Here is a 27,030-nt window from a genome sequence, read left to right on the forward strand (position 1 = left end):
CAGTGGTAACTGATGGTTCTTCTGTATGAAGTTTGAATGTTGTTCCCATGTGCATCCGGGATTTTCCAGGTACTTCCATTTTTCTCTCAAAGTCAAAAAATGCCACATCATATAATTGGATACTATTGAAAGTAATGCTGTCTTCATGTTGAGCTATGGGAGGCACTGGTGGACTGTCCATGGTGTACAGTGACCCCAATGACCCTGAAAAAGATTAAGGAGGAGGTGTAAAAACACAATGAAGATTATCAACCAATAAAAAATACCACATTTTCTTAATAAGCTATGAACTAGGGACTGTTGGTTTCTCAAACTGTTCTTCCAGAAAGGCTATGGTCTCAGTACTCAGGCAGGTTCATGTAGCACACACTGTTGGTAGGGTGTAGTCTGATTTGTAAGATCTTAAATTATTTGTATATTTAGTGACTTGAGATATTTCTGTGAGTGCTTTTTACAAGTAATGTCTAATTTTCTAGCATTTTTTCAACAAAGAGATTGTTGTGGCTGAGTTACTACATTTAGTTGTGTGACTTGTTTTATCTTTTTTTCGCACTATATGTTTTTCTCATACGTATGGTGGTTACATTTAGAGAATAATAGACAATACATTTATAGGGGGAGGGCAGATAGGAGTGAACACAACGTGACTTTGGAACACACAGTGTCACAACATCACTGACATCAGAATGTAACTATTGTCTGTGTTTCTCCAAACCTGAGTGCGGTTTACAACTGTTAGAGACGGGACATTGCCACATGCCACATTGACGGACAAACAAAGAAAGTTTGGATATGTTTTAATGCCATAGAATCACTGTTCTATGCCATGACTATTATCAAACCTATAAAAGCTGCATGCAGCTTATAACTGTTTGGTAAACACAGTGAGTGACAATGTTTATGTAGCCACTAATGTAACTGACCTATGTTAAAATAAGTTATGCGACTCACTAAGCTCTAATACCATTGAGACCCTGTTTACATGGTCGCCAAGCATGTTGTGATATGAGTCAGGGACTTTCACTGGGCGTTCCAGTCACATATGACATGATGTGACTAATATCAAAATATTTCACATCTTAACTAATTATACTAATAATGTGTACGAATACAACCCTGAACACTGATTTTCAAAGAATGCTCCAGGACTCGTTTTCAATGACATAGTGTACAAGTTCCTGGAACTCTGTCCAGACATGTCTCTCGCATGACAAGTTCTGCCAGTGCTGTTTTCAACTGAGTGAGATAAGCTGATATAAACAGAGGAAGGTAACGTCTACCTGCTCCCATTTACACACACATATATATAAATATATATGTAAATATGTTATTTGTATGTTACATATATATTTTTATAGGTGTATATATATATATGCATATACTGTATATATATACATATATTCACCTTACTGTAATGAATCCTGATAAATTAATCTAAAACTCCCCTGTCTCATTTAAATCTCATTAAAAACTGATATCTATCGACTGCACTCGTATTTACAGTGTTCTATATTCTTATTATTCTGTTGCAAACAGCTGCTGCTGCTAGTGTGGAACACAGTGGATAGAAAGTGCCATCCTACAGTAATAAACACAATCCCATGGTCTTTTGGCGAGAGTAGAATTTCACAGTATTTTATCATAGTCTATTGCTGCTGCGTCAAAAATGCTCTGTCATGTGAGGAGGGAGTTTTTTGCAGCAACACCACCCAGCTCTTTAAACCAGTGGTGTTGGGGTGTGTTGCCTGTTTATGTTCAAACAAGTGTGAAATAAAACACTATTTGTAAAGGTAAGGATACATTAGTAGTCATGACATGATGGATTTGCATATATGTGGTGATACCGAGGTTTCAGAGGCCATTAGATAAAAATTCTAAATGCTGCATTAAGACAATATCATTTCCCAGAGATTCATTTGATTTTTGGACAGGAAAATACCAGGCCTTGTTTTGCATCAACTACAAAGGTGTGACTGTGTGCAGTCCAGATCTGTGAAATGCTCTGAAAATGTTTAGTTAAATGATTTTCAAACTTTTTACAAAGTGTGCCACCCCTGAAAATATTCGTCTGTCCAAGTACCACCAGTATGACCCACATTACAATATCAGCTCAGCCCAGAAGAGGAGCAAATAAAAATATGTCAACTGTTGTATACAAAAAAAAAAAAAAAAAAAAAAAAAAACACCCCCCATTCTAATCAGATTCATCTTTAGCCCCTAGAGGGAGCACACGTAACACTAGTGGTACACACGGCAAACTTAAATTACCACTGGTCTAGTAAACCATAAACAGGAAAATCCGACAATTCCAATTAACAGGAATGGGCATAAATTCAGATTGCAAAGGCTTGAAAAGTTATTCTCAGTTGCCAAACAATTAAAAAGTGTAATTAATAGAAAGGGGAAGTGGCCCAGTGTTAAACCTGACTTGGTTTGATTTTTTCAGTAGACATTATAACCAAAATATTAATTTCTGAATGAGTTAATGTTAAACAAATTTAATTAAATCTCTGACATTATTTGTGTGGGTCCGTCTCCATCATTAATTAAAGGCTCAAGTCATTTACTGATATGCAAATCTCAGCATGTTATGCATTTAACAAACTTTTATTCTTTGTTCTCACTGTCACTTCGACTCTGCTTTAAAAGGTGCATAACAAAACCAAAAGACTTCAGTTGGGTTGTGTAAAAGCTTTTAAAGAAACATCAAACCGTTACAGTGGTCAGTTATATACTGTACGTCTCCCCCTGTGATGTGGTGCATTAACAGTGGAGCTTTAAAACACCACAGCCAGCCTGTGTTGATGGACATTTAATGGGAGTGATCTAATAAAGCAATAGTTATTAGACTATTAATGTCTCGTCCTTTCGGTTACAAGCGTCCGTCTGTCTGCTGCTGGACAAAATAAATTGTGTGTTGTTTAGGTGAGACTGTACAGACCTGCTGTACATTATTTCTGTCTGATAAAAAGAGTCTTGATGGCAAATGTGGAACTCCAACCCAGACCGTAACTGCAACTCTCACTGCAGCCCTGCACTGAGGCCCAGACAAATCCAGTTCTTATTGTTCTACAATAATACACCCAAAATTGGCAAGGACTTTTGATGTAATGAATCTGCCTTCAGTATCCCATAGCAGCACTCAGCAACAAACAAAGTTTTCACCCTGTGAGTAATGTGTCCAATGATTCAGAGGTTTTTGAGACTGCGTTTCTTCCTATCTGTGTGGTGTGCAGGCTGCAGACAGATGTCCGTGAGGGCGTAAGGAAAGTGTAATGTTTGGAGGAGCTGCCAGAGAGTCAGTGGTGATGAAGCTGATCACTCTCTAAGTCTCTCCCCCACCCAGGCCTCTCTGGACTCCCTGTTTTGTTTCTCTTCCTCTATTCCGTGATACATTTGTACAAGGGAAGAACAGACGTAAAGGTGGAGGCTGCACAGTTAGAGGGCCTGAGATTTTCACTGGGAGTAGATTGGAGGTGGTGTTAGTGAGTCAACGTTGTGAGGGTGTGAGGATGTAGTTACTGGAGCTGCAAAACAAGAGGAAACATAGAAGATCAGTGGAGACAGAGTAGATGACGAAAGAGATGGAGACAGGTGACCTGCTGTGATGACTCCTGCAGGGAGCTGCCGGAAGATGAACAACCATTAGGGCCGACACTTTATCAAAACCAATACAATGAGGACACCTGCTGGACAAATGCGTTGTGTTTCGGTTAGACAAACTGGCCAAGACCACGTTCATACTCCAGATATCAGACTGCGACACTCAGTGGACACAAGGCGTAATAGCAACTTGGTAGTTGTTCATCTGGCTGTTAATGAGGGATGAGTCACGACAGCCAGGCCTGTACCTGCAGATTCAGGTGTGAATAACAGTCGAGTCAGTGGAGGAACACGTGAAACACCGTCTGTTCTGTCTGTCTGTCTGTCCTGGAACATATGTCTGTAATTTTCTGATGTTTCCCAGTTAAAGGGCTGTTATCTCGAACTAATATCTCATTTTTTCTCTGTGTACTTGAAAACTTTGCATTTTAACCAAATATGGTAATTATTGCTTATTAAGTATACTTTCCTTACAAATCCCCAATACATTTAGCTACTGGTATTTAAACACCTCTGATGACATTTCCACAGGTAGTTACAGATATTTTAGGGCCATCTGATTTCTGGGGAATACTTTTTCCCTTTTTTTGCCCTTACTTTAGGATCAGACCTTTTTCAGTCTCATGACACCTGAGGAGTCTTAAGACCATATATTTTCTCTTTAACCTCTTCTTTTTAACGATAATTTTACCTCTACAATCAGACATCAGAATAAATCAACCTGAAAAGTCTTAAAGGCCAGAAGTCTGCTTTGTGAATCTGTTCATTTATCATCAACTGCAGAGACTGTAATTATGGAGGTGGGTTAAACAAAGAGCTAAATGGAAACTTTAAAACACTGTCTGTGTGTGAAGGGTTGTTTGTCTGTTATTATGCATGGATTGGCTTCAGTGAACTGATGAATGAACTATTAAAATACGTAGTCATGAGGGGTTAATGAAAATCATCGTAAAGTGTAATTTTCTTTCAAATCTCTAAAGTAAAGTTGATTTTTTTTTTAGAAAACTAATGATCTGTCACTAACTTAAACTCCATAATTAAAGTATCTGTGAGGGGAAATGACCTTCTAGTACACTGTTGTACTCACACAGTCAGACACAAAGAGAAAACCAGCAATCAGTGTCACAGCAGTCAGTAAAACAGTGCCTTAAACCCGTACCTGAGTCGTTCGTGGTCCGTGTCTTCTTTCCTCCAGACTTCCAAGGTTACAAAGATATCCATCTGTTGTTGTCTGGTTGTTGTGGGTTTGTTTGTTGCCAGATCATTTAGGTCGGAGTGTGTAGTTGTGCTTCAGCAGCGGCTTGAGAAGGTCATCAGAAGCGGGAGAGAGTTGATTGGTATTCTTACATACTCGGCTGAGGATCGGGCTTTAAAAGACTCCAGCCAAGGTCCTGACAGTGACTGTAGGGTCAAGGGACACCATATGAATCAAAGTATCTCTAAATGCAAATCATGCTAGTACCCTTGAGACGTTTTAATGATGAATAATTGGGTAAAAGCCTGTTGTTTCTGTTACGTATAGCTTTTGATTTAGTTAAATAATTATAAGCAAAACCCCAAAGGCTACACAGTGAGTCTGTTTTTACACTTTGTGCATTGGTTTGATTTGGGTTATTAGGATTAGCTTGCTGTCCATGGCTAACCCCTCCCTCACTGGTGACCCTGCAAAGGAATGAATGTTATTGGATGGATAGTTATTTTAGAAATGTAGGTTAATAATCTAATTGGTTGGGATTTTTTCTGTATGTGTCTCTGAGATTGTCAACCTATTTGAATCTGGGAACCTAAACTGCACTGTGACAATAGGGGATACAAAATATAGCAACTGAAGATACAGAAAAATATATCTTGCCATAAATTGTAGTACTCTTTACCACACTAAGGGCACTGCACGGTTCTGTGTGTTTTTTTCTCTCTCAGATATGACAATGACTGTAAATATATTATTATAAAAATGAAAATAGTTGTACAATGTAAATTACCAATCTGAGATTTATTTTTGACACAGTCAATGAAGCTTTCAGGTTTTTTTTTTTACTACTTCTTCCTTCATGCATGGGTACCTTTGTTTGTGTGTATGTGTCCGAGTGTGTACTCCAGAATGTGTGAGTCATGTGTCATCCTCCATTCATCAGCAGATACAGGACAGAGGGACTGTATCTTCAGAAAGGAAGTGCGTTTGTTTTCTCTTACCTTTTCATTATATTAAATAAACACTCGATGAGTCCATCACTGTATCCTCACAGTTGGATTATGGGAGATCGTAGCTGGTGGTCCAGAGCTGTAAAACCATTTAGACAGAGTGTGTGTCCATGCCACAGCTACCTTCAGTGAACAGTTGACGTTCAGTGTGTACATACATCACTAGTGCTTCTGACCTTCGTCCTCCTCTTCCTCTTCCTCATAAAACAGCAGCGTATGGAAGACGTCCCCATGTCTGAAAGATCAGACCCACTGCAGAGATTGTTTTTGTACCTGGAGAATGTGCAGTCGTTTTCTAAATAACCAGAAAGGTCAGTATATCCATACCCAGGGTGAAAAGTAAATGATGGATGACATTTTTACATCAACATCCTCGATGAAAATAAACAGGAGCAAAAACAGCAGGACAAGAACCTTGTTCAACGTGATGTGCACCTTTTATTTAGGTCTATTTATAAAAGGAAAGACCATTCCTTAATTAAAAAAGTCAAATCTCAGTGTGTTCAGTTACATAGGAACAAGTCGATATTCTTCATTTACTCCCATACATTTTTTCTCCATCCAGTCCGGGCCCGTATTTGTTTTGTGTCTGTGTCTAATGATGGAAAAGAGGCGTTTTTACGAGTAGTTCATCTTCCAAGACTGAACAAATAAACTGCAGTATCTGCAATTTTCTATACAGTTCAGAGGTCACATTGTAGGAGGTCCGTCTGCCCACTGTTGACTGTATATGGGACATGACTGTGATTCATGTGGCTGTGCCAACTTTGTGAGGTCTAATTTGTCTCATAACTGAAAGAGAAGACTTTCTGACAGATCCTAGCTCTGGGTGGGTTTGTGTGTGGTCTTTCCTGTCTCTCTTTCTGGGCTACCAATAGGATCATCTACCTCAATCCTCATAACTGAGACAACTGTAATGAGTTGCAATCTATGTCTCAAACAGCATTAACATTTATGGTCATCAAAGAGAAAGATACTTGTGTGTTTACATCTAAACTTGTCGGTTGTTGTGGTCAGTGTTTCTGCTCAGCATACCACCAAACAAAATATTTGTAAATAAATATAATAATCTTCTATTTTTGATTCACTTAAAATGGTCTTACCCGGTGTTGAACCCTGGCCTGTTTAGTTGAACAGAATACATATATATTTGCAAAAATCGAAGAAAACCCAACACAAAGATCTTCTTCAACAGCATCTCTTTTTATGTTTTCACAGTGAAGCAGAGTCGTGTGTCTGTAGCATTGAGAATGAAGCATTAATCTAAGATATTTTCTACATGGACTTTTGTATTGAGAACTTACAAATGATGTCTAATATTCTTTGTGTTAAAACCCAGCACAATGGGTCATAAAATATCATGTTTTACAGAGAGCATAGAGTTAGAAATGTATTTCATCAATCCACGTGTGTGATGGGGATTGGGAACATACCTGCTGTTTTCACCTGACATGTTCAAGTCTTAAGCTTGACATGTAATGATGGCCACTGGCTACACAGTGTTAAATATCACATGGCAGTGCAGTGGTACTCCATATGTATGGGCCATTTGGTTTGGACTGTGGTATGTACATTAAACTGTGAGAGGAGCCAACACATACAGCCATTATTCCAATGTGCCTCCAGTCGCAGTGTCGACATTATACTTTTATGTGACACAGACCATGAGCAGTGGTTTTGGTTTCAGGTGATAAAATGCATTAAATAAAGTGAAAAAGAGTGTAAAGTCAGTTGTATTAGTATTCACAGTGATATATATACAGTATATATTTTGCCAGTATGTGACACATTTCTGATTCACTACTAAGTTCACTACTTTTCTTTTGTCAACTTAGTTTGTGTTCTTCCCGAAATAATTCTAATTCACTTTTTGCTACTTTTCAGCAATATTGTGAATAATTATGCAAGTTTAGAAGAAGCTCGGCTGACAGTGAATATATGTACCCCATTAAGACCAGGCAAACTGTAGAGCCCTGAGAGCTGTCTTGTCCACATATGCTGCATCCCAGCATGCTATCTGTTTGTCTGAGGTCAACAATGAGTCCTATCAGCATTCCACACATACTGGCACCTCACTGCAGAATACTCTACCTTGCAGCAAATGTGTGTGTCGTGGTCCGAGCACTGTACAATTTTACCTCAAGAAAAAATATATTTATATAATAACTGCTGCAATTGACAAAGAATATGTGAAAAACCTACATCTGTGGGCAACCATTCTCACAGAGAAACACGTTTTTTTGTCACCATCCTGTTTTTAACCACACACCTTCAATCAGGCCAGTCTCTACAGACCCTCTGTCTCTTCCTCAACATGGTCTATGACATGTCTCAACCTACAGCACTCCATCCACCCATTTGTGGATGTGGGTGGGTGAGGCAGTCATACTGTAGTGTGATGGGGGTCTGTAAGGGCTTTCTGTATATCTGTGGGACTGGAAGGCTGTTTTGGATCTGGAAACAACTCTCAGTTTTGTGAGAGTTATTTATTTTTCTTTTTTTTCATTTCACTGCCAGATTTGTAAAGGTTGATTATGTGAGGTATTGCTATATTATCAACACCAACCTTGTTGAATACACTGCTGACTACGTTTCTTAAAAGTTTAGAGTTAATATCACCAGGAAAAGTACTTTTTGGAACGTACGACAACAAGGCAAGCAGCTGTTTTCTTTATTCTTTAAAGCTTAAAAAACATCTAGTAAAAACAACACATTTTTCCTTTTAATTAAAAATTAGTACAAGGACTAAGAGATGGGGAATGATGTCATTCCCTATCTTGTAAAGCATGTACACTCAGATATAATATCACTGAACATCAACATGGAGATGTATGGGAGTGTTTCAGCCGTGAAGTGAAGACAGACTCGGCATGTGTGCTTTAGTAGGTGCCTGTATAGGAGCTGTACTACAACACTGTTGCACCAACATTCATGTGGGTCCAGCCCACCTGAGAGCAGGGGAGTGTGTGGTCCACCTGTACATTCACAGCAAACACACAAAGCAGAAAAAAAAGTCCACCACTCACTTAGAAACATGTCACCTCAGCTAAATGGTTTATTTTTGGTTCTGTGGGAAGACAAATGGAGACTGTGGCGCCGGGGTCCTGATGGCTGCCTCTGGTGGTTGTGCTGGAACTTCTGCCAGTTGTTTGCATCCAAAGAATGTGGACATTTATCTAATATTGGCGAAAAAGTAAACATGTTGTTGTTGGGCGCGTGATAAACAATAAGCTGTGATCGACATATGACGGAGAGGTTGTGGGATTTCGCCCTCAAAACTTTCTAAACCCAACAGTGAGCGTCTGTTTTATGGGGTTGAGGTTCATGAGTGAGGGACAAGAAGGAGGAGGGTGTTTTCTTAAAAAAACCAATAACCAACCTTTGGCCCCGTTTGTGGTGAGAGGGGCATTTGAGAAATGACACAGGGGACTCCTAAAGCCAATGATTTAAGGATAGACCCTGAAGGAGGAGTGGGCCAGCAGTGAGGGTACCCTCCCTGAGTGGAACAGGTGTGGGCTGAAGAAAGTGAGACTGAACTGATCGTAAACCTGCTGTGGTCGACGGCAGATCTTTACGCTTTGAATTTGAGAGTGAAACAGTAAAACAAAAAAATATTCCAATTTATGTATTTTATTTGAATACATACAGGAAATTAGCATTGATACAAAAATGAATATTAGTATTCGTGAAATCAATTTATCTTTCAAAAACTGTTTAAAGGTTAAATTATCTTTTGGTTAACATTTCTCCTGAAAGTTAGCTATTGCCTTTTCAAACTTAGCCAACTTGTTAGCTTGCTGTGTTTTTAGAAACAATGGAGTCATCTTTTTGGCTTATGTTTGAAGCTACTCCTGCAGAAGTACTTTCATTTCACACCGTGATTTGTGTATTACGAACGCTGACATAGTTTTGACTTCTTTAGGTTTACCACCTCTATTGTTAATGTTGAGAGTTTCTTCAGAGTGACCTTAAGGGTCAGAGAAGGAAGGTCAAGGTTCACTCTTCTGGGCACTGGGGCAAAAGTTCAGAATAGTAAAAGTCTTAAAAGAAAGAAGCTGATTACACACTTGTTGAAAAGCATTGTAGGCATAACCCCCGATTCGCTGAAAGGATACCACAGCAGCTTGGATGCCCCTGCGTGACATCATGAAGGGGTAAATATTAGCCCAACGTGGGATCAGAATCTGGCACAGGGACATAAATATTTGCAAACCTAATTTATGGATCCATCCAGATCAGCAAGAGTGCATTTTAGATAAGAAAATCAGCAAATCACTCATTGATATGAAAGGTACTTTTACCACTTGTTGATGGATCGGCTAACCCACCGACCACGGATATTTTTGGGTACTTTTTCAGTGGAGCTAAATTCCACAGCCCCCTGTCCCTATGGGTGAGGTGACACGGACACTTTTAGATGTTTACTTGTGTGTGCACAGCAAATTCCAGCATTGCCTCATGGTGAAGAGGGACGGAGCAGAAGAATGTGGACGCATCACAAAGTCAGATGCCGTAAACTCATCTGAAAATGTGACAAGGACTAACTGTGGGACAGCAACTTTTTAAACTGTTAAAAAAAACAAAACAGATTCTCAGTGTTGAGTTACTGTGGCGATGAATCCATTGTCTCTGTGTTTGGACTGTAAAATGTAAAGCCAGAGCAGGGCAAATATTTAGAAATGCACCGTGACCACTGGAAAACATTTTATGCACACAGCATTGGCGGTTTTAGTGTAACAAGTTACAGAAAATAGTCAGTGAAAGTTGACTAGGCTGTGAGCATTAGACAGTGAAAAATGGCAGACAGGACACAGTTTGTGTTAATTTCAAATACAAGTACTAAGAATACTGCGGCCCATGTACCTCCAGCATGACGAATATTATGTCTTCCATCTAAATGCCACTCTGTCTGCCACGTTGTTTGTACTAATAATTTATATATGACTATATTAAACTAATGTTATTGCTCAGTCTCTGAGTGGTGGTCCACTGGGACACTGAGCATAAAACATAAATGTCCACTGTCTCATCGAGGCGTCTGGACAATATCAAACATTATACACATCATAAAATGTTCCCATGGCAGAGAGAAGGCCGTGCCAGCCGCTGGGAACACAGACTCTAGCCTTTTAAATTCATAAAGAAGGTTTTTATTATATGTACAATTGTTAAAACTGTAGATGGTGCAATAGGAATAGATGTCACCATTTACTTGCAGAACAATGTCATGAAAAAGGTGTCACTGAATATGAAAAAAATGACACTTCATGTGACCCCATTTGAATTCCAGATGAACCCTCATGTGGCCGTGAACCCAAGGTTGAAACACTGTATAACACTACCATTGATAATGAATGGACTTGATTCATGTAGTTAACCTGGGGCTGTTCAACAGATGCATTTAAAAACGTGGTTTATCTCTTTATCTCAGTGTTGCGTGCTTGTACTTGCCCACACTGCAGTGTGCAGTACTGTAGTTACTACAGGTGCAGGCCGGATGGTGGGAGGCAGTTGCGAGGCCAAATGAGGCTTCATTAACGGAACAGGAAGAGATTTGAAGCACAAGGGCAAACACACACAACTCATTACCTCTTAGCTATCGTGTACCTTTCACACCGCAACTCAAAGTGTGTCCCCGTGTGAGTGCTGCAGTGATTGCATTTATTTGGGTTTCGTGTTTGAGTGGGTGGGCGAAGAACAATTACAAGCTATTCACCATTCAAATGAAAACCGTATACATGGCTTACAGTGGAACACCCTTAGACTGTACACAAGAAAAGGAGGCAGCTGTTAAAGCTGAGCAGTGTCAAGTAAAAACACTCAATAATGGAAATAACCAATGTCATTCCAACTTTATTAAAAACACAGTACTTGTGTAACTCCATTTCATGTATGTGTCTACTCAAATAGGAACAGATATTTCTCCATCTGCGGTTGCTGAATTTAGGTTTTTGGTCAATGTATTGGAAGAGGTCTATATAGGTTCTTCGTGTATAGGAGTTACTGTATATGGATCTTCTAGGTAAATCAAGGCAAGTCTTTCTTGGTCGTCTTTATAATAATTGCGGTCAATAATCAGTTGCTACCTTCAGGTCTTTGCCTTACCTTTACACTGCAGCCCTTGTAGCTCAGTTCTGACTTTATAGTTGAAATGTAACAGCATCGGATTCCAGTGTCCACGGTCCTGAAGTAATCCGCATCAATCAATGTTAGTCACAGTTCTGCCTGTAGTATTTACATCGTCTCAGTTCCTCGTTCTGTTTCTTAAGAATCTCCCATTCAAATTATTTATTAGTAATCACTTCCTGTTTGCTATATAACGTAGTTCCTGTTCCTGTGCCTCACTTTTGCTCAGACCTCTATATATAAAAGGTGTGCTGTTTGGGACACATACTTTGTAGCTGGAGTATGATAAATATCTTGAGGTTGAGAATCTGACCAATCAGTACAGAGCTCATTGGGAACCTTGGGCTTGTAGGTAAAAGACAAACTTCTAACTACGTTTTGGCTGCTTACCAAAGCAGGTTTCACCAACTGGTCAGAAGAACACCATGTCATGAGATAAGACTTTTTTTTCTTCTTGGCACGTCGTAGTAGCTAAGTGTTGGTTGCTGCAGAGACCACTGTGTGACACACACCTCTCAGCTTCCAAATGCAGCCAGAGACCACAAAGCTGACTAAGCTGACACCTGACTGTTGGAGGAACAGAAGGACATCCACCTTTTTTACGCCACTGTGTCACTTTGGGATCTGCACCAATGCACTTTCCCCGTCACAGTCACACACGTAAAGGCAAACCTCAACCTGGACCGTCCAGCCGGAGCCAGATACTGGACACACTGCTGGTCTGTGTTCTGTAGAGCAAATAATGCAGTGATTCACATGAAGGGAAATAAAGGAGAAGAAGGGCCGTCACAGCAGAGGTACTGTATAGTGTTCAGTGAGGGTACAGTTGGGTGGATGGACACGTCAGAGTTACTACGTTGTTGTACTCAGGTGTCAGAACTGCCCTGGAAAGTGTCTGTCGTCATACACCATAACAGTGACCCACTGAGAGCAGGGTTGTTGTTTTATTCCGCGGCTGTGACTAAATGCTCCGTGCACACATTCACATGACAGTTTTACTGTGTTTAACGCTGACTGCATTTTTCATCCACTCGCTATGAAAGGTGTAAAAGCCAGGATGTTATTTTTCCTTCTGACCAGTGAGGGCGTTGAACCTGCGTCCACAGTGGGTGACTGTGTGTTTCTACATGTGCTCACTGGTGGAAGAAAATACCACATGTTGGGAGGGAAACTAGCAGTGATGTAGTAGAACCAAACATGCATGGATTTAAGTCATGCAGTTTTCCGCAGCGCCCCCTTCTGTAGATGGGACTATTATCGAGCTCCCTTCACAGCTATTGCTTCAAAAGACCACAGATCTTTATTTGAAACATAAAATTACAATTCAGTGACTTTTTACGCACTGTGGCAGAATTCAAATGTAATGTTACATCCCCTTGCAATAGCTGTGCCCCCCACTTTGGGAACCACTGATGTCCTTTATTTATGAGCTAACTTTAGGCATTATTTGTGCAAGTTTTCAATATTTTTCCCCTTTTTTAACATATTACTGGCCTAAACTGATATGTTTATCTTAAATGTGAACGTTTTGAATTTGGCTTTTTATTAGTTTCCAATATAAAGTTTTTTAGTCTATGTTTTTGCCACCTTGTGGGCAGGTGGGGTGGGGTATATTTCATTGTATTTGCTAACTTTCTCTGTTTTAGCATATTTCTGGACAATATTTGCTTACCTGAGATGTTTCTTAAGCTAATTCGTAACCAAAAAATAATCAAACTGTATATAATATTTTAGTTCTTGGGTGTTTTGTTTGAACCTTAGTCATCTGTGTTTTGTATATAAATATATAGATAGATAGATAGATAGATAGTAAGTATAGATAAGAATAATAATTAATTATTTAATTAATAATATTATTATTAAAGTTAAAGGTTTAGGTTTGGTTTTGGCATTTACAGATTTATAGTTGTGTTTTATTATTTTTTTGCAGCCAGAGTAGATGACATGTATTAACGACGGAGACATTCCTCTGTCGTAGTGTGGTATACTGTGGTCACTCAACAGGAGGATGTCAGCATGTTTTTGACACTATAAATTGTGGTATAACACATGTGGGAGGATTTATCTATCCCCAGTCACATCCCTCCATCCCTCCTTTCCTCTGCCCCCCCACCCCGCCACCCAGCCAAGTGACTCCACCCTCTAGCAGATATAAGCTGTGTCCACAAGGTGTGCGGCTGTTATGAGCACATATCCCAGGGTTCCCTCTGTGTAGTTGTCTGTGCCAGCTCTACCGTGATTATTTCTCTACAAGTAGCCACTTTGAAAAGGTAAGAAAAAATGCTTTAGAAATGTAAAACACCTTGAGATGATTTTTGTTTTATCCTGCTTTCATTTATTTGTTAAAGACTTTCCCATAATGCTCTGTTCTTCTTCTTTTCCCACTCTTACTCCTGCATCTATCTCCCTCAGCCTAACCTCAGCCTCCAGCTCCATCTCTATCATCCATCTCTTTTCTTTTCCTCTGATCTGCTCATTTATAATCGTATCAGTCCTGGTCACTCTTTGCGTTCAATATTATTTCAATTTGTTATTTATAAGTAGGTTAAAGTTGAAAAGTTATTTTTTACTTATCCATTTATGTTTGATTGGGTTCAAATGTTGAAAATATAATGTTATTGTTTAGTCAACATTATCAACTTAACAATGTTTGAAATAATAGAATATGTGTCTAATATTTGTGTCTGCAGCAGTAATAAAAGTGTGCTATGTCTCGGCTGCTTTAGCTTGACCTTAAGCTGCAAGGTTATAGGGTTTTGTGCTCCTCAACATCCTGCAGAAAATATATGTACAACCACAGCGGTGTTTCTCAAGCTGCTGCACGTCCCCATAGAGTATGGCCTGCATCAAGAAGCTGGAGTCTGTGCCACAGATAGTGTAAGAGAGGAAGCCTGAGCTGGAGGCAAATATTTTTGGAGTATTCAGATGTTTTGTGTGCAGTTGGGTGTGTATATGTGTGTGTGTATTTGCGTGCTTGTAGAAAGAAAATCTGAAGCCAAACTGTCAGATGCATGTGATGAGGGCAAGTGCAGCAGTTTGGTGAGAAGAGGCTGCAGAGCAAACAGAGCATCAGTGCCTGGAGCAGAGACGTTTTTACAGCACCGCTCCAGTATTTTTTAGTGTTTGAGATTCAGAACGGCTCCTACTATGACAAATACTTATCACATCTTTGCAAAGTAATATGTATATGTATGTACATATGCATATCATCAAGTGTTATATGTGACTTAACGACAAATACAGGGTATTTAGTCATATATATTTGCAGTCATTTTTCAGTAAGACTAATTTGTTTTTTAAAAACCCTTCAGAGCTGTTTCACTGTTGGTTAGTCCCTGATCATATGTGACTCCTAATTGAGATCAATATTAAAAAAAATCCTAAACAGATTCAATGATTCTTAGATTCTGTGGTCTGGTCAGAAACTGATTTTAGAGGCAGTTTATTCTTTAGTATCAAGTTGTTGAAGTAGTAAGTTGATTTACTTCAATGTGTAAGAGTGGGCAACTTTGGAAGCTAAGCTCTTCAATTCTGCTCTCAAAATGAAAAAGGCCCAGATGAGAGCTGAAACATCTTCTACCAAAAGCAGTTCTTCAAGGTTTTTTGAACTCCTATAATTTGTTCCACAGGTTCTTAAATGAACAGATAAGAGTTTTGGACTGGAATTTGAATTTGTTCTTACACTTCCTCCTTCTTTCTCTCCATGCTGCTCGATTTTTGAATCAAAGTTGGTTTATAGTTAGCTTCTGTCACAGTAGATCCAAAAGCCCAGGGGTGATGTGGCAGAACTTTAAACTCAATGATCCAACTATAAAGAACAATTTTTAATAAGATCAAACCTGTTGCTTTTCAACATTTGATTTATCAAGAACGCCACAGAAAAGCAATTTGGATTCAAGGTATTTGGAGACTGAATCGTAAACCACACATAAAAATATCTCTTTTCTGTCTCTCTGATGCCTCAATAAATGTTTGTGTATGTGTGTGTGTGCATCACTTGAGGAATGTGAGAGACAAAGGGACAAAAGCAGCCAGTGAAGACTAAGAATGATGGTTAGGTAAAGGCCATGGGGGTGAAGGTAAACACTTTGGTCATTTAGCTGCACAGCTGTGCCACTGTGACACTCTCACACACACAAATGTGTGTGTGAGAGTGTGTGTATATGCATGTGTGTGTGGCTGTGGTGGCGGTCTGTTTGGACAAGGATGATGGTAGCGTGACTTGAAGAGGTGCTAATTTTATGGGGTGTGCTTTGTGATAAAAGCAGCGTTTAGGGAGCCGGGGAGCTGCCAATGCTTTTTCCCTGCGCTCACAGAGAAACCACAACGACAGGGCACTTCACTGAGGGACGGGGCGTGAGGGCACTCGCTGCTGGCTGGAGAATGAAGATGTAAATGGTCTGCGGTGCAGGCAGGAAGGCAGGGTGGTTTGCCAAACGTGTTCAGTGGGATTTAAAACACCAGGTTTTGGACTGAACCACTGTTTTTACACCATGGGCAATTTTTAAGTATGCACTAATGTGGTTGGGTAAATGACTGTGTTGGGTTCAGTGTGTCTGAGCAATGTGAGACTGACACACACTGTACACCAGGGGTGCACGCACTTTTTGGGCTACTATTAAAATGTGATCTGCCTACATTAAACACATTAAAATGCATCTAAAAATACTAAGTTAACATACTTTTTATATGCAATATATGTTTGAGTACTGTTTAAATCCACTGGTTGGCCCCCGATCTGCTTATTGGGCACCCCTGCTGTACACTGGTGCTCAGTTTGTGCTGCTGTTCTGCTGGAGATTCCTTTAACTCTACCATAAAGCTGACTGCTGAACTCAGTCCTTATTTTAACCTAGTACTAGTTAATGACTAGTGATATAAAAATAATGATTCATTGTCATCTATTGCTGTTTAAATAATTACTGAATGTTTCCATATGTGGCAACAACAGCATTGATGACTTAAGGAATATTCCACCACAACTTATTCCTCCTCACCACTGGATGGTGCTAAATCGTACCCATTGTACCTACAAAGATGAACAGATTGATTGTTCCACTTTAAGTTTAAGCCATAAATATGAGCAGCTTCACATCAGGACTTTCTCTTTTTAGCAAGTTCATTATAAATCAACACCTTCTCAGCCTCTGACCCTTGCTGCTGCCTGGAAGGCCATGGAGTGGCTCCAGGTCAGTGAACTGAGATGTTCCCAAAGGTAGTAGAAGGCCAGCCGGGGCAGACAGACAGTTAGAGCCTGAGAGGAGAGAAATGAGGGGGAAGAAAGGTGGAGAACAGAGATGGCTCTATTAGCTCAGGCAGGAAGAGTCGGTGAGAAGACACCTGACAGAAGAGGGGGGAGAGACGGATGTGTCTGGAGACGTGAGGAGAGGGGAGACGCAGCTGAGGGTTCCCTCCAGAGATTAAAGAGGTTTTAGGAGAGGGCCGCGTGTGTGAATGTGAGTGTGTGTAGGGTTCTGATTAAATGATGTGGCTGAGAACATCAGCACATTTAATCATTTAGGTGTTGACAAATATACCATGAAATACATGATGTATAACACAATAAATAATAAAGAAACAGATACCGATATAAACATTCCCCTATAATAAAAAAGTACAAAAATTCACTGATCAAGTAATTTATAAAATTAGGGATTGCTGGGAGATCATGAGCAATTGAGAAAAATAAACATATATTAAAAATATATAATAATATATAGACATACATATATAGTATAGTATATACTGTATACTGTATGTATATGTATGTATATATGTATATAGTAGTAGTAGTAATGACCATATGCTATAAGAATTGAATCATATCGTGCCATACATGTATTTAATCAATACCAAAACATATACTTTGTACATAAAGTATGTCCAGTTTATATTAGTAAATATATTTTAATACTTTCAACGTAGATAGATCACTTTAGCCTGGTCATTGGAACAGTAGCTCAGGGAATTTTTCAGTGGCCTAACTGAAACTACAGTCATCTGTTGTACACAGTAAACGTTACAGTATCATGTCAGTTTACAGTATTTCAGCCTGGACTCAGTGAAAGCAGCGTCAACCAATCATATGATGACCCCAGTTTTCTCTTATGTCCCACTCCTGACGCTCAGGTTTGGTTTATTCAACACGCCACAAAGATGGACATCTGGAAGTAGTTGAGGAAACAGGGGCACACATATACATGTCCACATACTCACGTGGGCACATGGACATATGAAGTAGTCTACTATGAGGTTTGCTTACCTTAGAGGCCATCTGGACTGTGGCCAAAAACTCACTGGAGTCTGACCAGACCCATGTGACTGTGGCAGCAGATGTGGAGGGGAAAAAAAGGGTTGAAATCTCTTCCTCCACCAGAGATGTGGTAACTGCAAATAAAACAACAACCTGAGAAGAATTATTATATAATAAAAATATTTGCTCCTATAATTGTGCAAATTTGATGTCAATGTTTCATTGTTTGTGTTTTTGTTGAAGTTTGTTCCTTTGTTTATTACTCCTTTACTCTGTACATTTATTCGCTGGATGTGGTATATATGTATTTTCATTTATGAAAAGAAATTATTTTTAACTTACCATTTATTTATTTTATAATATTTATTGAACTATTTTACTTTCAATAACAAACCATTTTTAATTAAACCATTTTTTACATGAAGTCAGAAGTATTGAATTATATATTTGCTAGCAAAGCTAATTGGTAGCTAAAAGCGGCTAAAAAAAATCAAATGAGCTGGAAGACCAGTTTAAACTCAAGTGAGAAAAGGCTGAAAATGTAGTCAGAAATATCTAAACTTACCAAGTTAACTGAGCTAATACAGTGCCAAGAAAATGAACTACCCCCCCCCACTCCCAAAATAACTCAAATGAAGCCAAATAGCATGAGATCCAGAAATCTAAAGCTCACTAGAAAATTAAGCCAAAAAATTGTGAGAAATTAACCACATATTCCAAGAAGTTGGCTCAGAAAGAGCAAAATATTTTACCCTACCCTCTGGGATTAGAAATGGAATAAATAAAGGAATGAATGAAAACATGGTGGCTGATGATGAAGAATGAGGAACCTCACAGATTCAAGCAGATTCATTGTGAATGGAGTTTGGATGTTCTCCCCATGTGGGGGTCCAAAAACATGCAGGATTAGGTTAATGGTTCACCCTGAATCACTGATATGTTTAAGTGTGAGTTCTGAAATGGTCTGGCCAATAGGCCAAGGTTTACTCTACTAGTACGTGGTACTTTCTTTGCCATCTCATGTTTTCTTTTCTTAACCTTGTAGATAGACAGCACTGTGTGTTTGAAGCAGTGAGAACACGTGTGTCTGTTCCACACTTAAAGAAAGCTCAGTATGTGGAAAACATGGAGTAAATAACACACTGGTGACATCAGCGCTGGTGTGAAAATGTAGAACACGGTTGCCGTTCCTGTTACAAATGACCACTTGTCAGAGAGCCACAGCCAAATTCTGAGAGTCTGAGCCAAATTATTTTACACCAGAGTGAGAAAAATTAGAGTGTAAACTCTCGGACGTGAGAACCCCCCTGCCCCCCTCTACGTCACACATGCTGTCACGAAATCTCACATGCTGTCAAACAATTATATGTGACTCCATGTCTGGCATGAGCATGAATACAGATGGAGGGATGACACTGGCACTTAAACATGGATTTAAGGCGGTAGTACAGTGGTGTACAGGGGCTCTGTTGTAACTGCAGCCCCCGGCTCTGCCCCTGTTTTCTGTAATAACAGGTCCCAATGTGGAAATAGCTGGTTAATGTTTATGTCAGGGTCTGGGAGTGGGCTCCACTGTGGGCTCCCAGTCACTCGGGAGTCGACACCTCTACAGAATAATGTATGGGAGTGAGGCATAGCAGGTAAAGACAGAAGGTGTTTCCATTAGCCCCCAGTTGCCATGACAATGTTCTGGCGTTGCTATGGGATGGCGAACAGACCCCCATTTGTATGTGTCCCACTGATCTGAGGTATCAACGTTTGTTAGTTTTTCACGGCTTTAAAAACACCCACCTGTACACACACATACCAACACTGAGCTGGGACTGTGCACCACGTTTTTTAAACCCGTGACTTTTTTGTGTTAATTGTGGGTATTATAATGTTTTGCAGGCACTGTTATATTTCATTTCACTTTGGAATCTGTGCACATCTAAATGCCAGTTCCAGAACAAGTTGGTTTTGTGTGACAAATTAGAATATTGGGCCACGTTCTGAATCCCACATAGTATAACCACATAGTCCAATATTAGATTGTGTAACAGATTGTAGACCCTATACATGGACCAGACAAGTTTAAGGGTCAGACATAAGGCCAGGTAAATATGGCTTGCATGGTGTTGATCAATGAGGGCCAATGGTCGGATCTGCTCCAGAAGAGGCTCAATGTTGGTTCAGATTTGGTGGAAATTGGGCAACATTCTGAATACCAGAACAGGTACAGATAGTTTAATATGGTCTAATTAAGAACCAGAAGAATGGCCTCTATATATATCACTTAGAATCCGAATGTGGACCAGATAACAGAGAGATAGACAGATTCATCAAACAGCACGGGTAATTACTAAGATTTTGTATATCAGATTGTAGAATAGACAGGGTGGTCTAACATACCTATATGATGTTAATATGTGAACCACTTGTAACTTAAACTAGGACAGGGTTCGGTTTTAATTGCGATGAGATGCGACCTACATCCTGGACTCCAGATGTGGGCTAGATGACTGGTCCAAAAAAGGGCTGGGTTTGTCCAGTCGTATGGACCAAAGACCATGTGGCTCCAATGTGTTGGATATCAGATGTGAGGCAGGCAAAGCTAAGTTTATACAGAACATAAAACCAGATTAGAATTATGAAGAAGATCAGATTAGGATTATGACTGACCACATTATAGAAACATTTGTATGCATTTCTGTGTTTTAAACTGGGTCTACTGCCAGGTGTACAGATACTTTATTGTTTTCCACTCGTACTTAGCTCTTAAAAGAATACATATATTTGCTTAAAATGTGACAAAAACCTTTAAAATTACTTTCCAATCAACCAGGAAGTTCACTCCTCTTCTGCAGTACATTTATGGAATGACCTCTGCTTTAACAAAATCATAACTGACAAGTGTTGAATGGTGGGTTCATTTGGCATTAAATGGGTTTATAAAGATTACCAGCACTGTTTATAGAGAGTCAACTCTAATAATACCATTTGAAATGCCCGTAGAAACCATTAAAGAATCTTTTCTCTCTTTATCTGCTCCATTATTTTCATTTGAAATTTCTCAGTGCAGTTCCAATCTGTTCAGTCTGGGACATCACACAGACAGCAGCTGTTGCTTCACATTCTCCCTGCAGATTGATCAAGTTCAATAGGCCTATAAGGTTTTTCAGCTTCGGACCAGAACTTCCGTCCAGTGGACACAAATAGGCCCCAGTTCTTGTTTGGAAAATGGGTGGCATTCCTTTGGACCCTCTGGCATGTCTGGCCTCTGGTGCAGTGGAAATGAGGTGGGCTTCCTTCAAAGGACGCCTCTCATCAGGGGAGACAGTAGCACGGCCATGTCAAAATCAACATAGGACCGAGAAAAGGTTAAAAGGCGGAAAAAAATCAAAAGAGCCCATGATGGTAGACAGTGAGGATGAGGTCGAAGGTGTTCCGATGACTTGGCTGTAATAAAAGCAGGACGAGATCAAAGATAAACCTGAGCAGAGAGTGTGAACGGAGAGGAGTCCATGTAAACTGTGACCACTGTGAGTAATTCTTCTGTAGTATAAATGTGAAGAGGCTGGCAGAGTGATTCAAAGAGCTGTGCAATCAATGAACAGAGGGTTTTACTTCATAATCAACTGATCACTACAGCAGAAATTCTCAAATGTTGGGTTAGGAGGTAACAGTCAGTTAAGATGGCCATTGGCTACAGGTAATCATTCGGTGTCTAGTGCAGCAACAAAACACCTTTGTCATCACATTGTATATCATATATTTTAATAATTTTAGGAAAGTTTTTGCTAATGTTCGATATATTATAGATAATACTACTAGGCTCTGCCTTAATCTAACAAATTTGATATGAGTGTTTTTTTCATTATTGAAGTCAAACTTTCAAAAGAAAAATATGAAATTAAACCACAAAAAAATGACTAATGCACCCTCTGTTGTAAATTTCAAAACATTAATATTGATGAATGCCCCTGCGCGGTGTATAATGTTAATGCTTGCAATGGCTCCCTCTTGTGAATACTACCGGTTAGTGCTGTTTACCTGGGCACCTCCTAGTAAACTGAAGCTGTTTTGACCTGTGTAAGATCTGGCCCTGTTCTGGCCCAGTATTTTAGAATCGGCAGTCTTTGATTTTAGGGTTGGCAGAGATTATATTCTGCATAAATAAACTGAAAATATATGATCTGAAATAATGTATAGGCTCTGTACAACATTGTTGTGTGGCGTATTGTGTTATTAATACACATTAAATGCATCAGAAATGGTTAAACACACCAGTTTGGTTAATTCGTTTTCAGACAACACTAAATACATTTTTAAACTAAATTTAAAAAAAAATAGAGTATGTGATACTTTTATAGTGATCATTGTTGTTGTTGTTGTTTTCAGCCATACTTGCTAAACTTAGGCTTAACACTTGTTTGGACTTTGAACAATTACGTAAGACACAAATGATTATTCTAGTGGCCCAGTCAGATCTGGGTCATATGGGTCTATTAATGGATCTACTGTTAGGAGAGATACAACTCTGTAAAGTGCAACCTAAAATCAACCTAAAATTAATTTAAATAAATAGTTTAGTGATTGATGTTGGTTGTTTAAATAATATTAAAATGGTTGAATACGCATATATAAATTGCTAATTGTGTTTCAATGCTCATATAATCGAACTTTGACAGCACAATTATTTAGTTTCGATTTTTTATGTCTTTTCTCCATCTTTTCTTCAGGCCTTGGCCATGCCTCCCCTCTCTGGCCCCCACATGCTGACCCTGCTGCAGCTTGCAGTACTAACTTGTGTGACTGGTGGGGCCTACTATGGACACAAGCAACACCCACAACAATATCAACCAGTGCAGCACCACCAACACATGGGCATGGGAAAAGAAGGATTTCCTCAGCAGCAGTTTATTGGCAAAGAGATTCCCTACATGCAGTATCCACATTACAGGAAGGAGTTACCCCAGATACCCGTGTTCAAGGGTAAAGAAAGTGGTCGTAAAGGAGGTCGATATAATGGTGGTCAAGACAAAGGTAAGAAAAATAATACATTTTCAGCAGACAGCACTGGGACAGAAATTCTTTATTTTCTCACTTGTAATTTAAAAACTATTCGATGATCCCGTTAGGTCAGACAATTCCTAGTGGTGCAGAGGGAGTTCCTCAGGGACAACCTGGTCCAGCTGGGCCACCTGGACCAGAAGGACCACCAGGACCTCCTGGGCCTCCTGGGGATGGACAGCCAGGACTTGTTGGACAGCCTGGACCCGCAGGACCTCCAGGCTTGCCAGGCATTGGAAAGCCAGGTTTGCCAGGACTGCCAGGAAAGCCAGGAGGAAATGGCGAGCCCGGTCCACAAGGAGAAATTGGTCCTAGGGGTGAGGAAGGGCCACCTGGACAGCCAGGGCCTCAAGGTCCTCCAGGACCCCCTGGACTACCAGGAATAGGTAAACCAGGAGTACAAGGACTACCTGGTCAACCAGGATTGAAAGGATTGCCAGGTCACAAAGGGCTGCCAGGACTGCCAGGATTACCAGGGCCAAAGGGGGATAAAGGGATGGGTCAACCAGGTCTACCTGGTCACAAAGGGCTTCCAGGACACCCAGGACCAATTGGCCCAAGAGGACTGCCTGGTTTTGGAAAGCCTGGGCTTAATGGTTTACCAGGCCCACAAGGACCCCCAGGGGAGAAAGGGTATCCTGGAGAGCCTGGACCAGCTGGGTTAACTGGAGAAGGAGGACAGCCTGGCCCACCAGGGTTACCTGGCCAAGGAAAACCAGGTCAGAATGGTCTCCCAGGTCAACCAGGTGTACAAGGACCTAAGGGACATCAAGGAATACCAGGTTTGCCAGGGAAACCAGGTCTACCAGGATTTGGTAAACCAGGACTTCCAGGACCAAATGGTGACAAAGGAATGAGTGGACCCCCTGGATCTCCAGGACCAAAAGGAGAAAAAGGACATGTGGGACTGCCTGGCATGCTCGGACCTCCTGGTCCAAATGGCCCATCTGGTCCCCCAGGTCCAATGGGACCCTCAGGGGGTTTGGGTTCCCCTGGTCCTAAAGGTGACTGTGGTGAAGTAGGACCTAAAGGGCTTGATGGAGGCCAGGGTGAACCAGGTCCTTCTGGCTTGCCTGGTAAAGATGGTCTACCTGGAGAAATTGGAGAACCAGGCCCAAAAGGTCCTCCGGGGCTCAATGGTCCTAAAGGAGATGAGGGTCATAAAGGTTTACCTGGTACCCCTGGTCCTATTGGACTACCTGGACCAAAAGGGCAGGTAGGACCACCAGGTGAAGAGGGACCTCAGGGTCCCCTAGGAATTCCAGGAATCGATGGGTCAGCAGGGCCAATAGGTCCTCCTGGTTTTCCTGGGCCAAAGGGAGACATTGGTGCACCAGGTCTACCAGGGATTGCAGGAGAAGGAATCCAAGGAGTTTCTGGTCCCATTGGACCACCAGGACGAGATGGTCCTTTAGGACCTCCAGGACAACCAGGTCAGCCTGGGCCACCAGGCCCACCAGGTATACCTGGCTTGTCTCCTGACATGGCTGGAGTCCTTTCTGAGATGGGCCCTGGACTCGATGGTGTCAAGGCTGGTGGTTATGGGAAAAAGGGCAAGTATGGAGGTGAGGGGGCAGAAGTGATGGGTGTTAGTGGGTTGGAAATGCCAGCCTTCACTGCAATAGCAACAACACCCTTTCCTCCTGTGGGCACTCCAGTGATCTTCGACAAGCTCTTGTACAATGGTCGCCAAAACTACAACCCTCAGACGGGAATTTTCACCTGTGACATGCCTGGCATTTATTATTTTGCCTACCACATCCACTGCAAAGGAGCCAATGTTTGGGTGGCTTTGATGAGGAACAATGATCCAGTCATGTACACATATGATGAATACAAAAAGAGTTTCCTAGACCAAGCGTCAGGGAGTGCAGTGTTACCTCTACAAGCAGGAGACACTGTGTATATACAGATGCCCTCAGATCAGGCTTCAGGACTCTATGCTGGGCAATACGTGCACTCCTCTTTCTCTGGGTATCTGCTGTATCCAATGTAACACCTCAGGGGTGAAGATGAAAAACCTCAGTGAGAACACAAGAATAGCAGATTTTTGTATATTATAAAACATGGTCAAAAGTTAAGAGTATTTTTAAAGTGAGAGGCAATTCTTTCTTTAAGGATAAGATGAAGAGTTTCTGGAGGAAATATCACAGATTGTGGTCTAACCTGAAGACCGCAAGCTGTTCAAATGGAAACACAGAGCTTTAATATTTTTATAAAGGACCTTACTAAAGGACCTTACTAATGGAGATAATGGAGACAAAGACCTAGACCACCGTGTGATAATGGAGACAAAGACCTAGACCACCCACAGATGGTCACCAGCTCAGCCAGTATGTCCCCTTGGGACTTGCATTGTTCTGCTTGGGCTGCATAGATCCAAACAGGACTGATTAAATTTAATCTGGCCCAGTGAGAGGCCAAACAACTGATACATTACAGGGCCTTAGTGGCCCACGTCTGGTATCCAAAAGGTCACATATAGTTCCACTGTTGGTAAACATTTTAACAAACAGTGAGAGTTAAATTACTTTAACTGAGGGTTGCATTTGGGTCAAATATAAATGTAGCCAGACATATCTTATCCGAGCCATATCTTAACCTAATTAAAACCAAACATGTTTTTTTATCACACTAGACCCATCGTAGGGCCTGAAAATGGCCAGACAGATTGTTCTGTCCAACATTATAGCAGATAAGAGACATCACTTGTTCAAGTCTGTCTTAGAATTGGCCCATCATTTTGACACCTGGGTACCAGAAGTGGGATGGTGGTTACCAGTAGCTCTTCACCCACATAGAGAGCTATTGAGTTTGGGCTACATGAAATTTTCAGATGAACATACATTACATTTATTAGGCATTTTTTACTGGAATGGGTGACACAAAAATTGCTGGTGTTTGAAATTAAATATATAAAAATAAGTAAAACTGAACAAAACAGTTACCCTGTTGTAACAGTTTTTGTCCTGGCAGCTACCCCGTGTGGCAAAAATGTGAAAAGCTATAGAATTCACAAACATCGTCTAAGAGGAAATTTTTTTATCAGCATAGGTTAGAAATGCGCTTGTCTCTGCTTTGATTATGAACAGCATGCAAACTAGATTAAGCTGCACAGATCAGACCACGTGTCTCTGTGATTTAGAGGTGAACACCGTTTTAGGATTTAACCGACAATTGACTGGGATTTGAGTTAAGGTTTTGTATGTTCTTGAAATTCATTTGGATTGCAGAGAATATTCAAATTTACAAAATATGAGGACCCAATAAGTGTGATCTATGTGTGTGCGAAGGCAGTAAAGAGAAGGTGTAACAGGTGGTCAAAAAAGTAAAGGGCATGTTAGCTGTGTTGTCTGACAATTACTCCCATGAGTGAGAATTAGGGGGAAAAGAATGTAATGCTATTTTAATGTTTAAATGTTATTGGATTTAGTAGGAAAATTGCTAAGATTAAAAAGAACACAAATTAATACAATATTTTATCTTAATAAAAAGTTGGGGAACACTGCTATAGTGTTATATTGTTATAAGAACAATACTTTTTCAAAGAGGTTTTTTCTTCTCATTTTGAATTTATTTTAAACTCAGCAGGTGATATATTTATACAAACAAGGATGTGATGAATCCAAATAATAAAGATTTTTATTGAGTAACTTGGATTTTCAACAATATGTTTCCATCTCATTTGTTTTGAAGCAGTTAACACAACTACTATAGGTACTACATAGTATTTTCAGGAAACCTCTGCAAATTAAATGAAATATTCAATCTTTGAGTTCACAGCAGCAACTGTT

At 40.3% G+C, this 27,030-nt stretch overlaps 1 protein-coding gene across 2 annotated transcripts in view; it reads left to right on the plus strand.

The window, feature by feature from the left end:
• col8a1a (collagen, type VIII, alpha 1a) overlaps positions 1-25,487 on the plus strand; it is a 27,787-nt gene extending 2,300 nt beyond the window's left edge. Inside the window, exons 1-3 of one of the 2 annotated variants that reach the window (XM_008328195.2) lie at positions 14,121-14,201; positions 22,906-23,209; positions 23,305-25,487. In XM_008328195.2, the coding sequence (XP_008326417.1) occupies positions 22,915-23,209; positions 23,305-25,232 (2,223 nt within the window). In that variant the 5' untranslated portion in view covers positions 14,121-14,201; positions 22,906-22,914 and the 3' untranslated portion in view covers positions 25,233-25,487. Of the gene's footprint in view, positions 1-14,120; positions 14,202-22,905; positions 23,210-23,304 lie in introns of those variants that run through there. The other variant, XM_017040030.2, reaches the window with a different exon arrangement.
• The last annotated feature ends 1,543 nt before the right edge of the window (positions 25,488-27,030 follow it).

Source organism: Cynoglossus semilaevis, chromosome 16, assembly GCF_000523025.1.
Source record: "Cynoglossus semilaevis isolate Cse_v1.0 chromosome 16, Cse_v1.0, whole genome shotgun sequence".
In the NCBI taxonomy this organism is placed as follows: domain Eukaryota; kingdom Metazoa; phylum Chordata; class Actinopteri; order Pleuronectiformes; family Cynoglossidae; genus Cynoglossus; species Cynoglossus semilaevis.